Source organism: Apodemus sylvaticus, chromosome 15, assembly GCF_947179515.1.
Source record: "Apodemus sylvaticus chromosome 15, mApoSyl1.1, whole genome shotgun sequence".
In the NCBI taxonomy this organism is placed as follows: domain Eukaryota; kingdom Metazoa; phylum Chordata; class Mammalia; order Rodentia; family Muridae; genus Apodemus; species Apodemus sylvaticus.
The window spans coordinates 38755576-38780425 of record NC_067486.1 but is presented as its reverse complement, the minus strand read 5'-3'; the positions used below and the strand labels follow the sequence as shown (position 1 = coordinate 38780425).

Here is a 24850-nt window from a genome sequence, read left to right as displayed (position 1 = left end):
CATTATGGTGGAGTCTCCTCCAATGGTGGAGGAGACTGATTATTCAAGAGAATGAGACAAGTCCCATAATGAAATATTAAAAGTCATTTTTGGGTTAAATTTTAAGTAATGTCATAAATCATTAGTCAAAATGAATTGGGATTGTTGACCTTAGTATCTGTTATCTATCACTGTAGTAAGGGTAGACGATATAGCAATAAAAAAATACAAACATTCTACATAAAAGCTTAAGCAAGGGTGCTATAAATGGCAGCACAATTAGAGTGAGTCCAATCATAAAAATCTTCATAATCAAATGAAGATTTGTTTCTTAAAAGGAAAAAAATTAAGAGAGATCTGGTGTTGATATGTGCAATTGAGTTTTAAGAGGACAGGACATAAAGTTGGGAGGAGAAATGGATGGAAGGAGAGAAGGGTAAAAATGGGTAGGCAGCAATGTTTGATTTGAAATTTCACAATACATTTTAAATAACATTTTTATAAATATATATATATCTTATTATGAAGTTTATTTTATATTATTTTGTTTTAAAAGACTGTTCTACTTACCAATTAATGAATATTACTTATTTTAGAAATATTTTTCTGAAAAACTGAGAGTTACCTTCTATGAATATCCAATTTAAACATATTCATAACATGATAATCAGAATATATATACACATATATATGCACATAAAGTTCTTTCAATAAATTAAATGCCCACTTATTTGAGTATAGGTTAGAACCAGTTGTATTGGTAACCACCATAATAATAATTACCAATTGGTAATTGGTAATAATTCATAGCTCATAGACACAATAGATATGAAAGAAATGCATGCTAATCTGACATCATACCTAAATAAATATATTATACTCAATTCTGAATAATCATTCTACTCTGAAAGTGACAATAATAACAATGAACTTCAGGTTGAGTCTGTAGTTCATTTTAATATCTGTTTGCAAGACAATATAAAATTTATCATTTGCTTCTGCATATCCTTTTATTCATTGAATATAGAGCATATATTTATCTATTTTAGATAATATATGATTAATATCTAGCATGACTTATGATGACGTTATTATAGTATGAGAGAATTAGCTAAAATAAGAGTGTTCTTGAAAATAGTCTCCATTTCAGAGGCATAACATCATACTAATATTCTGCAATTAAATTAACATACACACATTCATGGAAACATTTAGACACATGCATGCACACATACAAACACCTTTACTTTTTTCTAATATGGTGTTTTACTCTCAGATTGCAGTAATAGATAATGTAGATTCCTCTGAGTGCTTTAGACCTTACATTCCGTAATATAAATTTTTGAATATTGGCTGAGTAACAGTTTATATTTAGAGGGAAATACTTTGATATTTACTTTCATTTTTAATAAAAGGAATACATATTAATGTTTAGCCAACACAATTTGTTTGACCATTTATTTGTGATTCCTGAATACATTAATTTGTTTATAGGTCAGAAAATTATCTGTAAAAGACCAGGAAATAAATATTTTAGATATGTAGGCCCCATGGTCTCATAGACAAATATCAAATATATGGTATATGAAACATTAGAATTTAATGTGTTGCATCAAATCTCTGCAGGTGGCCAGGGACTATAGTCATCCAACTTGCTAGGGGTTAAACTAGGAAATAATTCTGTCTCTTTCAATATAAACCATATTTAAGACAGTTAATACCATCTTAATGAAACAAACATGTACTAAAAGTTGGGATGGAAACTAAATCCTTTAATATTTCAATAACATTTTTCCTGTTATTTTGATTTTAAAAACTAACAAATCTCCATATTTGTAAGCTTCCATGAGAACAGTAATTGGTATGAGGGAAGTCAGTATGTTTTCATTGTGTTTCTCCCTTAGGCATCAATTTAGTGCACCACTGAACCCTCTGCAGGACTCTGATTCCCACACCGAAGTGCGAGTGATGCTAATTTTCTATGTTCTGAAAGTGAGATGTTTTCAGTAATGAAGGTGGTTGCTCTGGGGCTTACTAAACTGTGACAGTCATGTCCCTACATCCAAACCATTATTGCATCTTCATTATACCCTTAATCTCTACAAAGTAAGAACTAGTCTATGAAATAGCCATATTATTTGTCACCATTAATTAGTGACCCCTATTTTACCACAGTTAAATTACTTCACAAAATTTAACTGATTTTTTTCTTTCAAGTCCAGTACTAATAAGAAATATTATTCTTTAGGAGTCAATAATAAGCTTTAAAAATATTTTCCCTGGAGTGCTTTTTATAATCTGCCTGAGTATATCATTTTGTATATTGTTCCTTTTTCAATTCTCCAAATTTAACTTCATTCATTATTTCACATAAAACTTGGAATCATTTGTATTTAGGTAAATATGATGAAAATAATATGTGCAGATTTTACAACAACAAATTAACATTTGTAGCATTAAAATATATTATTCAAGAAGTTAGTATGTTAACTTAATTGTTCTATGTTCTTTATATAGTTAAAATTAATAATCTATCAACCTAATTAATTTTTATGTTGAGTAAATAAGGATCAGCTAAGGACATATGGAATATGTAAATGTAAAAGGATTTCTTAATGGCATATCATGAGATAGAGAACTTTTTTTCATTGAGACAAAGTTATAAGTAGCTCAAGTTGGCCTGGAACTAAGCGTAGGTTGGCCTTTAATACCCAGTATTAACTATTGCAGGGATTTTAAGTATATGGCATCATACTTAAGACAGTAAAGAATAATTTATGACAAAACACTCACCTAAAAACTTATCTGTAATTTTTTTACACAAAACTTAAAAAATATTTAGTTTTTATAGTATGTTATGCTATATTTGTGTAAAATTGATTCATATTAACAATTTTTAAACATAATCCACACATCAAATGAGGTATAAGAAGAACGGAGGAGTGGGCCCTGGTTCTGGAACGACTCAGTGTAGCAGTATAAGGCAAAACCAGAACAGGGAAGTGGGAAGGGGTGGGTGGGAGAACAGGGGGAGGGAAGAGGGCTTATGTGACTTTCAGGGAGTGGGGAACCAGAAAAGGGGAAATCATTTGAAATGTAAATAAAAAATATGTCGAATAAAAAAATCATCAAAAAATAATTATGAAAACACTGACATTCAATTAATCACTAAAGAGTGTGGGATCCTGTTTACAGTGCAATTATCAATTTATTACAGTATCTTTAGGAATACCACTATATAATACATCTTTATTTACATTTCAATGTTTTTCAAATTAACTTTTTGACATTAATTTTAATTGAAATATTTTATTATTTAACGTGAAAAATCCAGTTTTCCTCTTAAAAAATGACCCAGGATACAAAACAGATCTAAAATAAGAACATATAAAACAAAAAATAAGGATATAAGTCATTTCAAGAAGAACAACCAAAATAACAATTCTCCATTTTAAAGAAATCCACCCAAGACAGTGGTTGTTTATCTCTGCCCAACATAACAGCATTTGTATCTTTCAAGAAATCCCTGTGTCTTTATATAGTAGTTGCTTTTAGAGTTGTCAAATAATGGAATAAATCATGCTTTTCCCCCTTGTCTGCCACTGAAGATAAAACAGAGTTTGTTTTCAGGCTTTGAACACTGCCATCAATTGTTAGTCTGTGTGCTGCTTTATTCAGTGACACTGCATGTGTAGGCAGCCAATGATGGAAACATCTCCATGACTCTACAGCCCCCTTTAAAGCGGAGACTAATTCTGCCATTGATCTATTCCTTATTTCATAAATAGTTAACACTAAGCTCAGATGGAAAATAGTAACTGGCTATTCCCACAATTTATTTCCATGTACTCATGATGGGAAAACAATAAATGATGATCATGGTAATAATAATATAGGTAATTGAATAAATGATCGTGTATTTTAGGAACACTCTCCACCATTGCTAAGGAACAACCAAATCTTTCATTGTCTATTATTTTACAGTTACTTTATGTGTTTATTTAGGTTTCTAGTTATTCATAAGTACATTTGAGTAGTCAGTGTGAATGATGGTTACCTCAATGTGCAGCAAACACTAGAACTTTTGGATGTTTAAGTGTTGCTCACAAGGTATCAAAATCTATTTAAATAATATGGAAGTATTTTTCACTATTAGAAGTTAAGTATGTTCATTTTGTGAGAAAAAGGTATAGGCTATAGCAGATGTGATGAACTGCCCCGGAAACATGAACTCTGTATCTGCAGTATAATGTTTTTATTGAAAGATGATAACTAAGCTTGGATAACATTTAACAACAACCCAGCCCCATTTATAGCATTAGAAGCTATATAAACACTCAATTTTAGACTGTTCTATATGTAACATGTATCTCTTCAATCTCTTCTGATATAGATTAAGGTAGATAAGTGCCTCCTACAATCTCTGAGCTGAACACAGATAAGTACAAGGCTCTCTTTTTGCATATAAATTCTTGAATGCAAGGAGTCTGGATTTCTAAGTCATTGTTTCCTGTCACCCAGAAACACTACTGAGATTTCTTGTCTGGAAAAACTGAATTGGGGTAACTATAAAAGTTCTGAATCAAATAAAAATGCAAGGCAAGAAAACAGAAAACACAAGGCAAATTGCTCAGAAGAAAATGAACACAAAATTATACTTCCAAGGCACATGATAAATCAATGCTATGAAACACTGATTTCATATTAAAAGAGACATTGATTTAGACCTCTAAGGCAAATCAGATAAGTTCCCTAAAAACTTATGCAGAGGAGAGTAACTTCCATAGGAACTGAAAAATAATGAAAGGGAAATGAAACACTGAAAAAGCATCCTGAAAATTATTAAGGTAAGATGCATAAACATGAATCTGAGCAAGGATTAGAGATATAGACATGCTAGAGTGGGCAGAGGAAATCCTTAAAACTCGTGTGCTATACAAAGAACCACAGACCACTAAGGAGACAGTCAGATTAAGTCTTCTCTGTGAAGATGATGCAAAAGAAACAAGTTGTTGACTCAACACTTAATAACCATCCTGAAAACATATACACAAATAACATTATACAGTCACACAAACTGAGCAGGTTGTGTTACACACAGACACACACCCACACCCACACCCCCAAACACACACACAAGAAAAAGAATCATACTTTACCAAAAGAAGTTCTATAGGATATAGCTGATGAAACAACTATTTACTTCCAGAAGAAAGGAGAAAAACTGGAAAAGATATGGCCAGCACCTTGATTACTTGTCTACTTGCTTTGTCAAAATTTTGACCCAATACCCTGTTAATGTTGCTTTTATAATTATTAAATTCTAGAAAATAATCCAAGTGAAAGTAATAATTTTAGTAGTTGACATGTTTGAAAAGAGAACTGAGACATCGAATCAATTTACACTTTTTCGGAAATACATGTATTAAAGCACTTTAAAACACTAAAATTTGACTCAATGGAAATGTAATATATAACTTTTAAGTCAGTGTTGTGAAATCAAAATCAAAATTGATGTTAAATATGATTAAAACAACTTGCTAAATATCTTAAGACAGTTTATAATTTAACTCATTTTAAAGATTGTGGCAAAGGACCAACTATAATTACTCAATGTTATCCTGTCTTGCTTGGAAATAATTTGTTCTATTTTTAGATCCTTTTCACCCTTCTTGATTTCACATTCTTCTCAAGCCTAGTGAAGCCCTGGAATTGCTTCAAGGAAAAGTGGTTTTGTTTGGAATCAAATGTTACATTGCCAGTGTTTAAATTTAGTGTGTGAGAACCTTTCAAAAGAAAAAATACAGTCTGGGCCAGTAAGCCTACCCTTTTTTGTCAGATACCATTCTCAATTTCTAGCTTTTCACCATATCCCCAAACTCCCTTACTTAAGGCCAGAAAATCCCTGAACCTAGAATTTCTTTATGCTCTCTGATCCCACAGTCATCTATGATAACATGATTGGACAGAAGATTATAAGCTCAAAGTGTAAATGTTTCTGGCCTGCAGAAGAACTTGTGCTGTGAAGCCTTAACAACAACTCTCTTTGGGAGTCCAAATCAATAGCTATGACACTAAAGGCCTTGGTTGTCCCATCCACATCTGTGAGCAATTATGCACTCATCTGGAAAGGGTCTCGATGCTTTCCTTCTGGATGTCAAGATAGCTTCAAAGAAAACTTTAATAAGAGTGTTGTTCCAGAGAAAGGGAGTATATATATACATATATATATATATATATATATATATTTTAAATAATATGGCACACTTCAGTAACTTGTACACAATGGGTTTTTATTAAGCTCTGAGAAAAATGAAATTATGAAAATCTCTGGAAATGGCTGGTCTTCAGAAACTGTGATTTTTAAGAAAGGCAGAGCAGACTCAGATGTGAATCTTAGCTTGTAATGGACACCTATGTGCTTAAGTGGGTGTAAAGGTGAGTAGAGTCTAAAATACTAGAAAGGATAGCAAGAGGGGGTTAAAAAGAGATACTCTGAAGAATATGGAAGAAACAAGTATATGTATGACATGAAACAGGAAAGAAGACTGGGTAGAGGCTAACAGGGGGTGCGGGAGAGCATAAAGGAGATGAAGAGATAAGTGGGGAAGTAAACCTCCTAAAACACAGGTCCCTAGGAAGTGCAAAATGACACCTAATACTGCGCATGCTAACTGAAAAAAAGACGCACATAATATAGCAAATGTGAAAAGAATCTCATTTTAGAAATTTGATCTCCACTCCCAAATGAAATTTGTTGAATTATATCATATGGGACCTCCAGGCCTTGCTTCTTGCAGCAGGTGTACAATTCCACACTAACATCTTATGTTAATAAGGTTTATCCTAAATTAATGTTCAGGAGGAGTTTATTGGGGATTCATGTCGCTTCAGAACACAAAACAGAACAAAACTTGCATTCAAATTTGCATGCTAATTGATCTCAATTATTTCTTACGTAGCTATAATATCGTGGAGAGATGAAGTAAAAAGTAATTTGATGTAAATTAGCATGTTAAAAATCAACAACATTTTATTCAGGCCCTTGGAAATAATGACATTAAGTAGAATAAATTAAAACAATTAAAATTATGTCTGTAACTGTATGCTAGTATGACAGTTTCAATTAGGGAAATGTTTAAATGGATATGAAAAACAAGGTGGTATTTAAGACGAAAAGCTGATTTGTTATGCATAGAGTAATTTGAAGTATTTGCATTTGGTTTCAAGTTTTATCATAAATGCTTAAAATATTTTTTCTGTTTATTTGAATAATACAGCAAGCATCCCACTGCAGCTCTTATTTTTCTTTCCTTGAATTTGAGTATATGCCCACGATAACAATATCACGAAAAAGAAATGAAAAATTTACAACTCAGTAATACACCTTTAGAATCCTTTCTTTCTTTCTTCTTTCTTTCTTTCTTTCTTTCTTTCTTTCTTTCTTTCTTTCTTTCTTTCTTTCTTTCTTTCTCTCTCTCTCTCTCTCTCTCTCTCCCTTCCTTCCTTCCTTCCTTTCTCTCTCTCTCTCTCTTTCTTTCTTTCTATCTTTCTTTCTTTCTTTCTTTCTTTCTTTTCTTTCTTTCTTTCTCTGTCTCTTTCTTCCTTCCTTCCTTTCTTCCTTTCTTTCCTTCCTTCCTTCCATCCATCCTTTCTTCCTTCCTTCCATCTTTATTTCTTTCTTCTTTTTTTTAAATGTTTTATTTTTTTGGCAGGGTTTATGTATAGCTCTGGGTGTACTGAAACTCACTAATGAATTACGTAAGTACAGGTAAATATGCATCATCTAGCAGATTTTGAAAGTGTGGTTTGACTGGTGTAGCATTGGTGTGGAGGAAGGTAAATGAACAAAATGGGCCACTTAAAATCAGCTGCACGGGACCTATGGATACCTATGTCAACTATGTATAACTTGGATTATCCAAAGCCTCTACCATTTTTTTTCTGATATCTATGTCTATGTCTATATCTATATCATATACATCTATATCTACCTATCTCTTACCTCTACAATATATATTCACGCACACACACACACACACGTGCGCATGCACACACACACACACACACACACACACACACACACAACTATAATGTGTCTCCCATATCAATAGACCCCTTCTGAGGCACATAAACACTAGCATGGCCGTATCCTTGGAAAATAGATATCATGGTTGATAGGCAGTAATCTCTTTCACAATTGGCTTAGTCAGTGTCTGAAAATAAACTAAGGAGGAGACAACAGGAGACAACACAAACTTCCATTGCTTGGCAACAGTGACTCTAAGGCACTGAATGAGAGCGCAAAAAGCAAAACACCTTTTTCTTTCTTCCTCTTTCTATTTCACACCTTTGCTCAACAGACAGCCTTCAAAACTTGCTTACCCTCATAGACTCTGGGGTAAGGGTCCCTCACACCATCCCTGCCCGTGCAACTGTGAAGAGCCTTCCATTGCTGTGATTGTCTCTTTCCTTGATATTAACAGAAACAAAAACTTACTATTTGTGCGTCTACTGCCTTCCTCTTGGCAGTTACTATGAGTTCAAGCTTGCATGGACTAATATTTTAGGCTCTCAAACTCAAATTTGTGTTAAGTTCTCTTCCAATTACATTCTTTTTTTTTAATCTTCTTCTCGTATATATTACATCCCCACCAAGGTTCACTCTCCTTCCTCTCCTCCAAGTCCCTCCCCACTACCTCCCATTCCCATCCCAAGATCCACTCCTCCTTTACCCAAGTCTATTCTTAGACTATCTACAAGGACCTAAATATGTGCAAGAGGGACCCTGAGTACCCTATTGAGAATCTTATATAAAATTACTATGAGTTACATTATTGTTTGTTTGCTCTAAAGTGAGATCCCCCATCTGCTTTTTTGCTTTTTTGTTTTTTACTGGATATTTTCTTTATTTACATTTCAAATGTTATTCCCCTTTCCCTGTTTTCCCCCTCCCAGAAATCCCCCATCCCATCATCCCTCCCCCTGCTTCTACGAGGGTGCTTCTCCACCCTTTCCCCTCCTACCTCCCTGCCCTCAATTCCCCATTTCTGGGGCATCTATCTAGGCTTCATTGGACCAAGGACTTCTCCTGTCATTGATGCCTTACAAGGCCATCCTCTGCTACATATGCAGCTGGAGTCATGTGTACTCCTTGGTTGATGGTTTAGTCCCTGGGAGCTTGGGGGGATGGGGCTGGTTGGTTGATATTGTTGTTCTTCCTATACGGTTATACACAGAACATGACCTAAGATGTAATAAGTACACATGCTCCACTATGTTCATAGCAGCTTTATTTTTAATAGCAGAAGCTGGAAAGAACCAAGATGTCCTTCAACAGAGGAAAGGATACAGGGAATATGGTATATTTTACACAATTGAGTTCTACTCAGCTATTAAAAATGATGAATTCATGAAATTCTTAGGCAAATGGATAGAACTAGAAAATATCATCTGGAATGAGGTAACCCAATCACAAAAGAACACATGTAATATGTACTCACTGATAAGTAGCTATTAGCCCAAAAGCTCAGAATACCTAAGGTACAATTCACAGACCACATGAAGCTCAAGAAGAAGGAAGACCAAAATATGGGCACTATAGTTACTCTGAGAATCTGAGAAGGAAAACAAAATACTCACTGGAGTAAATATGAAGATAAAGTGTAGAACAAAGACTGAAAGAACGGTCATCCAGATAGTGTCCCACCTGGGCATTCATCCCATATATAGTCACCAAACCAGGAACTATTGTGGATGCCAAGAAATGCTGGGGACAGCCTGATGTGGCTGTCTCCTGAGAGGTTCTGCCAGAACCTTGCAAATACAGAGGCGGATTCTTTCAGCCAACCACTGGATTGAGCGCAGTGTCCCCAATGGAGAAGTCAAGAGAAAGAACCGAAGAAGCTAAAGGAGTTTGCAACCTCATAAGAAGAAGATCAAGCGAAGTTTGAAAAGTGTGAGTGCTACTCAAAGGTCAAGAGGAAGAAGAGCTGAGCTTCCATTCTCAATATAATGTTAGGTATTCTTTTGTGATCATAAAAAAACATTTTATCCCCATTATTTAATCCTCTTGTTCCTAATATTAAGGATACCAGTATTCTCTAAGTACATTCAAATCTAGAGCAGTGAGATATCATAAGAAGGAACATTTAAGCATATGGGTGGGGCTTAGTGCATTCCTTTCTCACTCTCTTAGGGTCACGCACAGAAATCCCTTACACTTACATTTCACAGCTAATTTTTAAGTACAGGGCTTTTATCTGAAGCCCTGATGAAGCAGACAAATGCATAACTGTTACAAACCACAGCACAAAAGAAAGAAAGGAGGGTTGATTTTTGTGAACACCAGCATATACAAACAATTATGTTTGATCAGGAAAGATTAATGAAATTTCATGATTGAAAAAGCAACCAATAAAGGAACCCAGCTGCTAGACAGAGCATGGAAAACATTAAGAGACTTGAGGGACACTCACATTGTTCAAAAACAATGAGCCAGAACAGCAGGTAAAATTTGTCAAGGTTAAAAAGGAAAAGAAGGCCAGATCGTGAGGTCTTTTGAAACCTGAAGCGAATTGTTACTTTTAACCTACGAACTAAAATATTTAGAGAATATAAGGGAGTGCCATGACGTCAAGTAAAAACTGTAATAACATTTCTTTGTGTCCAGGTTGGTTTTTTATTGCTTTGATAAAACATTCTTATAAAAGGCAACTTAAAGGAGGGAAGGGATTATTTGGCTTTTACTTCCAAAGGCCCAACATATCGCTAGGAGAAGTTATGGTTTAGAAACTCAAGAGGAAACTACAGAAGGACACTGATTACAGGCTTGGTCAGTGAGCTTTGATCATTCTTATATAGATTATGATGCTCTCTGCCTAGGGATAGTGACTTTATAGTGTCCTGAAACCTCTTATATTAACAATAATTACAGTGTGCTAAAGCAATGGCCCTAGGTTAATTGCTGAGATAATTCTTCAGCTTTATTGAGGTTCCTGATCCAAAGTTAACCTAGGCTGGGTCAAGTTGACTATAAACTTTGTAATTCAATGGATTATGGACACAGTATGGCATAACAGCGAGATGGTGCAGAAAATTGGTGTTGTTCCCGAGAACAATTCAATCCATGATACAAACTGAAGATTGGTTGGGGAGAACAATTTTTGCTAATTTGGTGGAGAGACAAAGCATTTCTTAGTGTTGATCAAATCAGGAAACTTAAAAGATCTGTAAAGCTGACTGGTCTTATAGGAGATTGACTACAGTTCTGGAGCTTCGGGGTTAGTGGCTAGAGCCAATAGGCTGCAGAGAACTAGAGCCAGACCTGGGCTTTTCTGAGAATATCATCAGTCTCTAATCTGTGGCATGCTGGCATATAGATGAACTTTTCATAACAATAGATTAATGTTCAGTTTCTAAATTTTAGAATCTTAAAGACTTTGAAGCATTCTAATTCATGTGTTTTGCATGTGAGAAACAAAAACTGAAAATACATATAATTATCAAATTGAGGGGACTTCAAGAATGGCCACTTTCATCTGTACTGGGTTTTAATGAAACTATGTTGGACTTCAGCAGGAGGCCATAAAACGGGAGCATGGGCTGGTGTCTGAAGGCAACAGAGAGTGGGGTGAGGTACACAGCCGTAGCCCTCTTGAATAGAGTACCATCCATTCACACCCTTACATGTCCTCTCTACATGTTGACACCAATGAAACAGGAAACCCTTTTAACCTTTTTACCTTCTTTCTTCTTTGTTTGCTTTTCCTATGTTGTAGGAAAACATAAACTAATTTGTGAAGTCTTTGGAGGCCACCTAGAGAATAGGTCTGGGAAGGAAAGACTGTCTTAAACACTCCAACTCTGGTCAAGCACCCATATGGTCACATTAGGAACTCGCTTTTTCTATCTGAAGTGTATCTGCTATAGCAATAAACTAAGCCAACGATGTGTCCAGTTAATGTGTTTTCTGTTGCTTTCTCTCAAAGAAATATACAACGTATATATGTATCTTTTATAATCAAGTAGAATGAATAAGTAAATACATATTCAAAAATAACAAATAACATTTTCAAATGATTATTTTATCAAAGTAAACTAGAGACCAACAAAATGAATGAACACATCTAGAAAAAGCATTTCTATTTCCCTCCCTAGATGTGTTGTCAAGTTATAACTTAAGGTATATATTTTATTAATATGAGTCTATGAACAAGTTTATTCATATACATTTGAAAACATTAATGCTTACTATGAAAAATTCAGATGTTTGACTGTGAGATATACTGTTGCTAGAAATAGAAACAAAAATATGACTTCTTATATCAGGAAGGAACGGAACAGTAAGAAAGTACCCAGTAAATGAGAACTTATAATGGGAAGCATATCATTATATATTTCTTTATATCTACCATGTTTCACACTTCTTTGAAAATAACTATTATTTATAACAGTAATCATATATATATATATATATATTTAGAAAATTTACATGTACTTGGTATTCATTATGATGACTACTCTCTGCATATTTGAAGTGATTTTTGAATTTGTGATATGTAGATATAAAATCCAAGGTTAATTCTCACCTTTTCATCCATTATTAGAAGTGATAAGTGTTTACAGAGTACACAGCCCCTCTTAAATCTACAACCAGATGAAGTATACTAAAGCTCTCAACAGTAAATGCAGATATGTAGTCTCAAAATAAATTGATGCCATTTATCATTTATGTAAAACCATCTTTGCTAAGCAATGCATGGAGTGTATGTCATCTATAAAAATGGAATGTCATATAGAAAGCATTTTAAGTTAAAATATATAGGATTCTAGATGCAAAATATCCAGAGCTCTTTTGGTTCCCCAAATTTTTAAATAGCTATTTCTATGAATTAATGTTCATGTATATCATTTTTTCTAAGGAAAAATAAAAAAAATTATAGTGCCCCAACTCCAGATCATTTATGAAATTCGATATAGGTGAAATAACATCATTAGGATAATCCTCTTATAATAATTTGAATAAAATATCCTTCTGATTAAATTGTAGAGACTCTTTCATGCTTCATGTAAAAGATGCAAGACTTCTCAAGGCACCACTAATGTTTTCCAACAGTAAAAATGGCCAAAACTTAATGCTCTAGTGAACTTTGCAATAATCAACAAGCAACAACCCATGTATCTTACAGATTAAACCTGTGAAACCCAGTTTATATATATATATGCATATATATAAGGATATATAGATATAGATATACATATGGATATATGTCTGTATATATATATATATATATATATATATATATATATATGAGAAACTTTTCTTTCAATCTTTCATCTTTTTAAACAAATATGAATGTAATATTCTGCAAGTGTTGAAGTCAATAGAAAAAATTCCTATGAATAACTTATCATGGAGGATAGAACATATATATAGCACACCACTAAATACAAGATCCCATTAGTTCTATATTGTATTATATGAAATTTCAATTTAAATATAATTAAATAGAAGTTGTTTATGAAAGCTAAGTAAAATGTCAAATATTTAGTAATTGTACAAATATTTTTATTTGATTAATAAGTCTTCATAGGCTGAGTGTTGATGGTGTATACAATTAATGCCAGCACTTGGAAGGCAGAGGTAGGTGTGTCTCTATGAGTTTGAAGCCAGTCTGTTCTACAGAGTGAGTTCCAGGGCAGCCAGGGCTATACAGAGAAACCCTGTCTCAAGCTCCCTCCAAAAATAGACTCTATAAGATGATTCATATGAAAGAAAAAAATCATCCTTATAGTTATATTACCACAAGAAATTTATAATTTTAAATTTAAATTGCATTTTGCAATGTCATTACTTCTTAACAGCAATTTACAAAAATCCCTACTGAAACTAAAAATTTGATGTAGGTGAAAATTTTACTCAGCACTGACAAAGGTCAATCATCCACAGAGCTTGAAGTTGTTTTCATTTATAAAAATGATATAAATCCAAGAACTCATGCATTTCAATAGAAAAGAGTATAAGTTTTCCATATTAAAGAAAACCAACATACCAACATTTCCTTATAGTTAATAGAAATCTATTTCTTCAACAACCAAGGAGGAAGCACAAAGTTCTCAATATTTTTAAGAAACAATTTAAAATACACGTTAAATTATTTGATTTTTGCATCTTACCGTGGCAAGAGCCCTCAATTTCTTCATACCCTGTACTGCAGATACACCTTCCAAGAGGAACAAGCCAATCTCCATCGGCTCCACAGTAGAGTTTAGGAGTATCACGTTCCTCAGCACTCTTCACACATGAACCCCGCACTTCAACCAAAGAGGAAGAGTCAACCCTTGGGATGGTATCAGGAAACATGGCCAAGTTCCGCACAGTGAAGGGGCATTTTTTGTAGAAAACACGGACTGAGACCAGAGCAATGCATGCTCCAATATCTTGAAAAGCCAAATAAAATCCTTTCCTTTCTATAGGCCCCACCTCACGGATTTCTGTGTTGAGTTTAAGGATTCGATCACCCAGATCCATCTGAGTAAAACTTTCATCAGCAGCAATTGTGTCGATCTTTATATATTGGCTTGGCTTGAATTTGGTCCCATGGGATTCATCGGATTCTATATAGTACAGATTAAACGTTTCTTTACAAGTTCCCAAGACCCATGGGATACTGTTACAGTCCCTCAGTGTGAACTTCATTTCCACATAAATTTTCTGTGCAGCGTCACGAGAGATCCAGTTAGTTCGAAGCCAGTTGTTCTGGTTCGGTTCCATGACGTTGCATACCTGGTATGTATGTATGGGCCTGTTGTGTTCATCCATTTCCGTAATGGCATCCCACTGCAAAAGGAAAAGAATGAAATGGTCATAGAACCACAGCAGTTAGCAGACATGTTTGCTTAATGTTTTAGCAAAAGAAAAATGAGTTGAACCAACATAACACAATTGACTGAAAGCAACAAAGCAGCATTATAACTGTGAACCTTTGATTGAGAGTGTGGAACCTACTATTCCAGGATCTTTCCTTCTTCATTAATCACATGATCAAAACAGTTTTAACATCCTCAGTTTTTTCAACTGTAAAATAAGTAGGCAATAGTACCTGTTTATAGGATTGTATGAAAGCATACATGTTTTTAAAGTGTATCTAAAGGAGTCGTGACAGTGCTGGGAAGAGAGCTGGAGAGATAACAGTAATTGAAAATATCCACTGCTCTAGAAAAGTACCCATGATTAGTTCCTATCATCCACATCTAACAGCTGCTAACCACCTCTAACTCTATATTTAGGTGACCTGACATCCTTTTCTGGCTTCCATGAGCATCTGGGTTCTAGTACATATATGTACACAGACACACACACACACATATAAACTGAATAAAAATAAATTTTTTTTGGCTGACTTAAAGAATTTAAAGTAGCATACATTATCTGATCAAAATCACCAGATCCATTAAAAGTGCTCAGTGGTTTTCCCACTCTATATTATAATTTCTAATTTGTCACAGGATGAGATATATTAGCCAGTATGAAATTAAACACTTCTATGGTCATTCTAAGATAGAGAGTGGTATGCTCTGACTTTCTCGTTGTCTGGCAACTTTATAAAAGCTGTAATCATTAGAAGGGAAGGAATCTTAATTTGGAAAGTGGATCCAAAAGATCAGGCTGCAGAGTGCTTTCTTAATTAGTGACTGATAGACAAGTGCCCATTCAGTTCTGTGCTAATGGTACTGGTTTCTACAAGAAAGCAGGCCAATGCGTGGAGAAGAATAGTTTGACTCTAAAATTAACAGCTATGTTGCAAAAAGACCATCAATCAGTCGATTGCCAACCTGACTATCATTACACCAGCCTCAACATTTTGAATAATCCACAGATGGCCTGAGGAGTGGGGAAAAACAAGAGAAAAAGTGGCCACACATAATTTCTCTGTCTTCATGAGGACAAATTCAGTTTGTACTAGATTTAGTGCTGTCTGTTAGGGTTACTATTGCTGTGATGAAACACAATGACCAAAGACAACTTGGAGAGGAAAGTGTTCATTCTGTCACAGTCCCATACAAGAATTCATTATCAAAGGGAGTGAGGATAGGAACTCAGGCAAGGTAGGAACCTGGAGTCAGGAGATGATGTGGGTGCTATGGAGGAGTGGTGCTTACTGGCTTGCTCACACTTAAAGAGCCCAAGGCCACAAGCCCAGGGATAAAACCCATCCACAACAGGCTGTATTGACCCTTTATCAACTTGACACACAAACACATCACTGTTTACCCACATTGTTTCCCTTCTTGTTGATCCTTAAGATTACACATTAATATTGATTTCACCATATAAATATTTCCAAACTTAAAGGTCCTACAGTATATTAAAGTCAGACACTTTAAAATTTCAATCTCCTTTTAAATAAAAAATAATCTTTTGAAATCGAAAGTCTCTCAACTCTATGTTATCAGCTGTAGGCTCTTATAAAACTAAATATTTCAAGAGGGAAGAACCAGGGCATAGCCACAGTCTAAAGAAAAAAAAATCCAACTCCAACATTGTTAATATTCAATATCCAGTATCTGGGATCCACTCATGATCTTCTGGGCTTCCTGAAAGGGTTTTGGTCATTCTCTGCCTCATTCCTCCGCAGAACATACAGCTTGGATTCACTCCACCCCTTCTGCTGTTCTTTGTGGTCACCCCACAGTACTGGCATCTCCACAGTGCTGGAATGTGTTGTTTCAACTTGGCTTCATCTTCATCGATAGCCTCTCCTGGACTCTCTACAGGGTCTCCAACTGTGCCACACTGACCAAAGCCTCTATTGCTCTCTATGACCCTTTTATTACTTTATAACTAGTACCATCCAAGTGAGTATTCTACTTTCAAGTTCAGCTGTTAGGAGGGGGTAAAATCTCGGCCACTTCTTCAACACAGCTTCTGTATGTTGATCCTGAGGAAATATTTCCTAGAAGATTTCAACTCCATGATGCCAGTCCCATCTTAATAGTATTTTCCATTGTTTGCTTGGTTTTGGTTTTTGGAAGTTTTGCCTTTTACTAAGATACCTCCATATAGGATTCTGACGCAAACTGCTCTGTACTGTGACCTGAACAAAGGTTCTGTGCTTTTGTTATTGTTATTGTTGTTGTTGTTTTGGGGTTTGTTGGTGGTATATGATTTCATCTCTGAGATTCATGAACTTGGTAAATTTCCTTCTACATTATTTTCATTTGTTTTCCTGTGGGCACACCAACTTCATTTTATTATATCCAACATGGCATTCTCAAAATAGTCACATGGATCTTTAAATGTTCTTTCTGAAATAACTTACCAAAGACAACTAATATTTTTTAACCAATAATTTTATTGGCAAAGTTAGGACAAGAAGCTTTCATTCATCATACATCATTTACATATCTAAGTCTCAATCCAAACAATAAACTCCCAATGACGGAAACTGTCATATGACAAAAAGAAATTGTTTTTTTATTCATTTAGAATATAAGAAAAGATGGAACATGAGGGCATTCTCCTCTGCAGAAGAATTCAGGGCTTGCATTTTGCTCGGCTAAGATACTGGTTATATTAAATTTTAGTGAACTCTTGTTTTTATATTGTAAGTCCTATATAAAAATGGTTTGTACATATGGTCCAAACACAATTTAATGACATTGTTAAAGAGTTAATACACAATTAGAACAAATATGAAAGCACAGCATGAAGGAATAGAAGTGTTTTATTTCATTCAGTACCAACTACATAAAAGTAAGAAGCTGACAGGGCTGACCAGCTTAAGAGAAGAATTAATAAAAGTCTTCATTATTTCCATCCAGCAGTTTCTACTACTACCTAGTTTGTGAATATGGAAATGTTTCACTGGAGAAAAACCAGTTATATGCTTGATTTAAGTAGGGATAATCCATTTTACCTACTACATGTATACAGCACATGGTTAAATTTACCTAGAATATGCATGTTTATATTAGAGCCTTCATTCACGTAGTAATATTTCTTCACTAATTATCTCTCCACAGTGCCATTTGAAATGTATATTTGCTAGAAGTGATGGGAATTATACAGAACTCTGAACAATCCTTAGTCCACTTATGCCTGAAGGCTCCTTTAAAAAATCCACACCCACATACAATGTTTTATTTCCATAACAAGCTGAATAAAGTAGGCCAAAAAAGATGAATTTCTTTTTAGGCATAGAAGCATAGAACAAGAAAAATAATTCCCAAAGCAACCGGGAGTCGCTAAGGATTCAAATTGCTTTCTTTCCTCAGAAAATAGAATAAGGCAATCAAGTGGCCTTTCTAGGCAAAGAATGTTCTGATAATATACAAGGAAGTTGACCCACACTCAAAGTACTAACATGAATTACTCAAATTTATGCTTTTTCACTTTGAAATTTTTAGAACTGAACAGAAATATAAATGTTAATCAAGATATAAAATTTAATGTTAAGACAAAAGCAGATAGTCCATTTTGAAAATAGAATATACCAATGGAAATTAATATTTTCTAAGGGAAGTCATAAATACCATTAATATTTTCTAAGGGAAAAAATATAGTCAAATAATATATCAACTGGAAGAAAATCACACCACAGATTCATCAAGACCCAAAACAGCTACAAAGATGACTAGATTAAAGAGTGAGAGTGATCAGTAAAAATTGTTGCTTAGCCCTACGTATGCTATATACATGCAAGAAAATGGCTCCTTGGATATCTATAAATAATAATTAAAAAATACCATTAAATGGAAAGCACAAAAATAATCATATATCCTACAAATGAAAAAATATATCTGATATTGCATATGCAAATATAGGGAACAGAAAAGAAAGAAGTTTAATGGCACTGAAGGATGAAGTAGCTAGAGATAAAGAGTTTTGGTTGTACCTCTGTTCTCTAAGTGAATAGTACTTACAGTGACTATTGTATTCACCATTAAATCTGTTCACTTTCTTCTGCCTTCTCTGTCCACTGAAAATAATTGGCTGTGCTCTGAGGAAGTGAGTGTTGGAGAGCTGGTCACAAGGGGATGAGAGCAGGAGCAGCACTTGAGAGAGTTGGCCTGCACCTCCTCTAAGCAGTAAAGTAGAGCTGCCTCTGGTTGCTTGTGAACCAGTCCAGAGGGTGGGAGAGATGCTCCATGTGGGCTGAGGCATTGGCTGAGCTAGCTGGTGGGATTGGACAGCTCCCTCTGGTGGTGTGTGTAGGAAACTGGCATGCAGACCTACTCAGCAGCCACCCAGGCGCAAACCTAGGGCTTTGAGTTGGCCAATTCTGCAGATCCAAAGCTACAGGATCTCCATAACATATGGCAGCAATAGGGTATCGGAGAGAACTCTTGGTAAGGATCCAGTATTGATAGTGCAGCAGAAGTCAGGGACTTTAAAGCAGATCAATAGTTATAATGAACATTTAAAAGTACAGATAAAAGTATACACTATGGGACACACTATGATACATTACAGCTTCCACAATGACTTTATTATTTTTTATTTTATTTTGGGGAGAGCTTGCAAAGGCAGAGGGTGAAGGAACAGGAAGATGGGTGGGATTGGGGTACATGATATGAAATTCACAAGAAATAGGTAAATAGTTAAAAAGAAATAATTGGCTACTCTTATTTACCTTAATATCAAAATTATTAAACTCTCAATTTATTTCTACTTTGTTACTAACAATCCATGAATATATGTTAATATGAAGTACAATTCATTCAGAAAATTTCTGTTTTCAATACTTGGTTGTGATGAAAGTGTAAAAATCAGAGAGAGAGATTATAATAAATCATAACTGAAATGATATAGCTCCCCAAAACAAAATACTCCTTTAAATTTTTGAGAATGGGTTGTCAGATAAGTTATAAATATGCAAATAGGACAGTGAATTATATTTTTCATTACCGATTGTTAGAAAGATAAAACAAAGGAACAAAAACACATGATAAATCTATGATTTCTCATTAAATTCTCTATAAAACTTATTCCCAAATGTTTTGTCATGTGTGATCATAATTAGTTTTGCTCAAGTAGCTATCTTATGTAGGAAAGGGGGCCCAAGCAAGAAAATCTTCTGCGTCATTCTGAAAAAAAGAGAATGTCTGAGAATGGAGAGAAGTGAGAGAAACTTCATTTGTTCCAAATATTCCTCTTTGCTTGCAGAAGCTAAATAAATTACAGTCACTGTCACAACACAGGCATGTTGTTTTGTAGCTCTGTACTGGCTTAATATATAAACTGTGTATATCTAATATTCTCTATCAAAGAAATGCTTCTTAAAAGTTCTTCATATTCAAATACAATTTTTCCCCAGAACCACTTAAATATTCACTTTGAGTCAATATACTGATATAAACTTAGAAAATTAGTGCCCTGAATTCTGCTGCTAGGCATGTAGTTAATAACATAAATCTGTTTTTGCAGCAAAAAAGTGAAGACTCTGCATTTAAATGATAGCTAGTTTCAGAGAATAAAACAAGAAGCAAAATGTAGCCACTGAAGATGCATTTCTACATCACTTCAGGCAAACATAAAACTTTTTTATTACTACTACAAAGATATTTAATAAAAATGGCACAAATTCAGTGGTGTATCTAGAAGACTTCAGCTGAGACCAAGCTCTATGAATATATTTATTACTTTCGTGGATTTTCTGTGTCAGTAGGCCTAACTATTCATAGCAATGAGGATGCTGTCCATTACTAGTGAATGATTATTTAAAGACTGTCAAATATTAATATAGATTAAAAATTCACTGTAGAGTCCATCTTTTCTATGTCAAAATACCTAAAATCTAAAGTTGAGGTTTTTACTTAACCAGTTAATAAGTGAGATACTTCAAGAAAGATTTTATTATATTTGTAGGATTAATAATTTAAGAAAAAGGCAAATACTGATCTTAAATTACTCTTTCATTAAATATACTAAGCATGTTTGCAAATGTGTCTTTTATTCACATGTTAATTATTGTGTCTGAGGCTTACTGTCTAAGTCCATTTTCAGCCTGTGAGACTTGCTGTTGAATAAGCTCACCCTTTCTAGTTCTTTCTGAACAATAGCTGGTTGGTCAGCTCAGCAGTTCTGGCTCAAGCTCCTCTTAATACTGATTGATTCAGTCTGGCTTCTCTCGAGGTGTCTGGTGTTTTTCTCTGCTTGGCCTCCATCTGACTCTGGCAGTCTGCTCCTTCTCATCCTCTGGCTTGCTCTGTATTCACCTGTGTCTAGTTTGTTCTCTCTTTAGCCTGTCTCTGTAAAAGTTCCTCAGTAAAACTGCCTCCCACTTCTTTTGCTCTCTGCACTGCTCTTTCTTAACCAATTTTTCCTTCCTTTCTTTTCTTGTGAGACTTGGGAATGTCATATTCTGTCAAATATTTCTCTGGTTTGGCACTTTATCTGTGACTCAATTAGGCATCACTTTCAAACATGGGTGCTTCCTTCTACAAAGCAAATTTACTTTCATTGTTTGGAATTAAACGTGTGTACTAAGTGGGGTTATATTCCAGCCAGAGGATTAAAGGTATGTCCTAAGAGCAGATATCCTGTAACATGTTTCACAAGACTGTCCAAACATATGGAGCACAGAATATCATATTTATATTGATTCTTGTTTGTTAGATATAACAAAGCCTATTTTCTTGCATTATGAATGAGAGAACTGATCTAAAGCATGTGACTAACTTGAGTTCATAAAACCAAAATAGTCCCTCACACACACATACATTCAAGCACATGCACGAAAGGAAACAATGTTGTTTAAAGTACTTGGAGTCTTTCCTTCTTCTTTGGTGGTTCTTAAGTCCAATTAAATTGATTTGGTTACCACTAAGAGCCACTATTGATTGCACTCTTAGGGTTATTGTGTCATGACTACTGTCATTGTTTAGGCTCATTGATGTCATTGATAGAGAGAACATTTTTTTTTGCTTTCCTCCCTTAGAATCTTGCATGGCTTCTTCTGCTACCCTGAATGCTAGTTCCAGCTCAGGAGCTTCTGGGTCTTATATTTGAAATACATGATGTTTCCAGCATTACTTCCTTCAACCTGTGGATGGGAAACCAAGGGCAAAGCAATAAGCTCATCTCTGTGAATCTCTTAAACAACAAGGAAATAAGTGTTTGACAAGCAAAATCATGGATCTTGAAGAAGAATCTATAATCACCATTTTCCTAAAGCAGTATAATCTATAAATATACTCTAGTTGCCCACTGATTAGTATAATCCTCACCTCTAATAAAGAAATTTTCTCCTTGAAAGACCAATGAGGAAAATCACAACCAATCGCAATGCTGAGTTATAGGGTCCATTCCCATGGATACATCTTCAAAACAATTGCTACCCCAAGGATCAGGGAACATTGCAGAAGACAAGCAGAAAGATTATAAGAACCAGAGAATCAGACAGTTTGTGTTGAGACTGTTTCCTACAAATGTCAGAAGTTACAACCATAAAGTTGAACTGATACAACTGCCTAAACATCACCTGTATAAGAACAACAGTAGACATAGTAACATAGGTGGTGGCGGAAGCACAGAAGGCCTCAACCATACAGAAAGAACTACAAGGAATACTGAAGTGAAGAATGGTTTTATCCAAGGAAGAGAAACCTAGTACTTATCCAGTGTGGTCAGCCCTGAAAATACACATACATGTAACATAAAATATATATTAATTAGGATTTCTATTGCTATGATGAAATTCCATGTCTAAACTGAAAGTTGGGGAGGAAAGAGCTTAATTGGTTTATGTTTTGGTACCAGTGTTTATCATCAAATGAAGTCAGAACAGGAACTGAAACAGGACAGGAATCTGAAGGCAGGAGCTGTTGCAGAGGCCATGCATGGATGGTGCTTATTAATCTGCTCCTCCTGGCTTGCTCAGCCTGCTTTATTATAGAACCTAGGACCATCATCTCAGGGATGAAACAACCCACCCACAATGGGCTGGACATTATCAAACACTAATTAAGAAAACAACTTATAGCCAGATCTTATGGAGGTATTTTGTCAATTAAGGGTTCCTCCATTCAGATAAATCTAGTTTGTATGTCAAGTTGACATAAGACTAGCCGGTACAGAATGAGTAAGTTACTTTTAGGAATATATATATTAAGTATATAACATATAAGTATAAAAAAGAGGCCATGAATTTAAACAATAATGTTATAAACAAAAGAGGTAATAAAACATATATGGAAAGTAGTTCTTACTATTATGAGGGATTTAAATCAAAGTATATATAAGTAGAAAGTTCATTCTATAAGGACAGAAATTAAATTCTATTAGTCATTGTATCACCTTTCAGAGGGAATTGCTCTTATTATTGTTGAATATAAAATGAGACATTAAGTACTTACATTATAATTAATAATTTCTGATTGTTTCTAATATTCAGATTCTGATGGTGTACTGGGTCAAGATTCTAAATGAAACACCTGAATGAAAAATATGCAATCTTAATCCCTCTCCTAAGGTCCTAATATTATTTTGAAGATTATTGAAGGATAGTCGGTAACAGATAGCTCAAAGGACTTAGCTCAAGCCTGGACTTGCCAGGTGACACACTGGGTATCACACAAGAACATGAGACCTTTTGTATATAAATCTAAGTTTAGAATTTTGCCTTGATATTTGTATTTATATGCCATGTGCCTTTATGTTCATGTTAGGGAAAAGAAGAGGAAGAAATAGTATTCAGAATGCATTTCTTCATCAAATGAGTATATGAGAAAGTGTTCTAATATCTAGGAAGCTAACGAGCTAATTTTTTGGAGAATTACTTTAATTTAGAAGTACTATTACACGTGCAGCAGGATCATCTGTCTTAGTAGTAAAGCCTTATGAAGTTCATATCTCAGACTGATTAACTTTCTATTTTAACTCAAAAATCTTATGGCTTAAGTATAGCAGATTATGAAATTTTAATTCTTGCAAACATCAAATGTTAAGTAAAAGAATATTCAAACTGTTCCTGTTGATGCAAATAAGGACATAATGCCTCTTGAAGATGTGATAGTCTCTAGACATAACAAAAAATGACTAATGAACAGGAAATAATTTAAGAGTATTAAACACTCTTGGTGGATTAAAATAGAGGCCAATGGTGTAGCACTTTACTAGTGTGCATAAGACACTGGACCAATCCGTAGCACCTACCCAATTAAAAAAGTTCAAATGCTAGCTATCTCTACTTTAGATTTCAAAAAAAAGACATTTGATCTTTGGAATCAAATTACTATAGAAGCTTTCTTAATTGTAAACATATACACATCTAGAAAGGGTTTAAACAGAGCCTTATGACAGGTAGACAATTTCCCAATATCTATACAATGGACTAGGAAATAAAAGATCAAAAACCAAAATTCAGTTTTCTTTATTGTAATTATTGATGAATGGGATTTCATATATCCCCATATTATAGGCTAACATTGTTCTTGGTCTATCTCCAGAATTTGATGCTAAGACTCTATTGCTACAGACCTGCAATTTACCAAATAAACTTGCTTTAGGTCAAGATAATGCCTTGCAAAAATGGTCTTTGTCTACATTCTAATTCCTAATAAAAAAGTAAAATTATTGAATTTGCTGGAAATGACAGGATCAGGGAATGAGTGAGGTGAGTCAAACTTATAAAGACAGGAAGCCATGTGTTCTTTATTAGTCATACACCTTAGCTTGGACGTATACATGTAAAAATAGAAAGAAGACCAAAAAAGGGTAAAATAAAATGCTGAAGAAGGGTAGGAGTGGAAAAGATTATATGTGACATAGAAAAGCAGACTACAGAAGGTTACTAAAAAAGAGCAGGAGAGGAGTATAGTACAGGGAAATGTAGAGGAGAACTCATTGAGATATGAGCATTAAAAA

At 34.5% G+C, this 24850-nt stretch overlaps 1 protein-coding gene across 1 annotated transcript in view; it reads right to left on the bottom strand.

Annotated features, from left to right (window-relative positions):
• Window positions 1-24850, bottom strand: part of Epha6 (EPH receptor A6) — a 993878-nt gene that overhangs the window by 824594 nt on the left and 144434 nt on the right. Inside the window, exon 3 of the mRNA XM_052158907.1 lies at window positions 14158-14821. Within this exon, the coding sequence (XP_052014867.1) occupies window positions 14158-14821 (664 nt within the window). The remainder of the gene's footprint in view (window positions 1-14157; window positions 14822-24850) is intronic.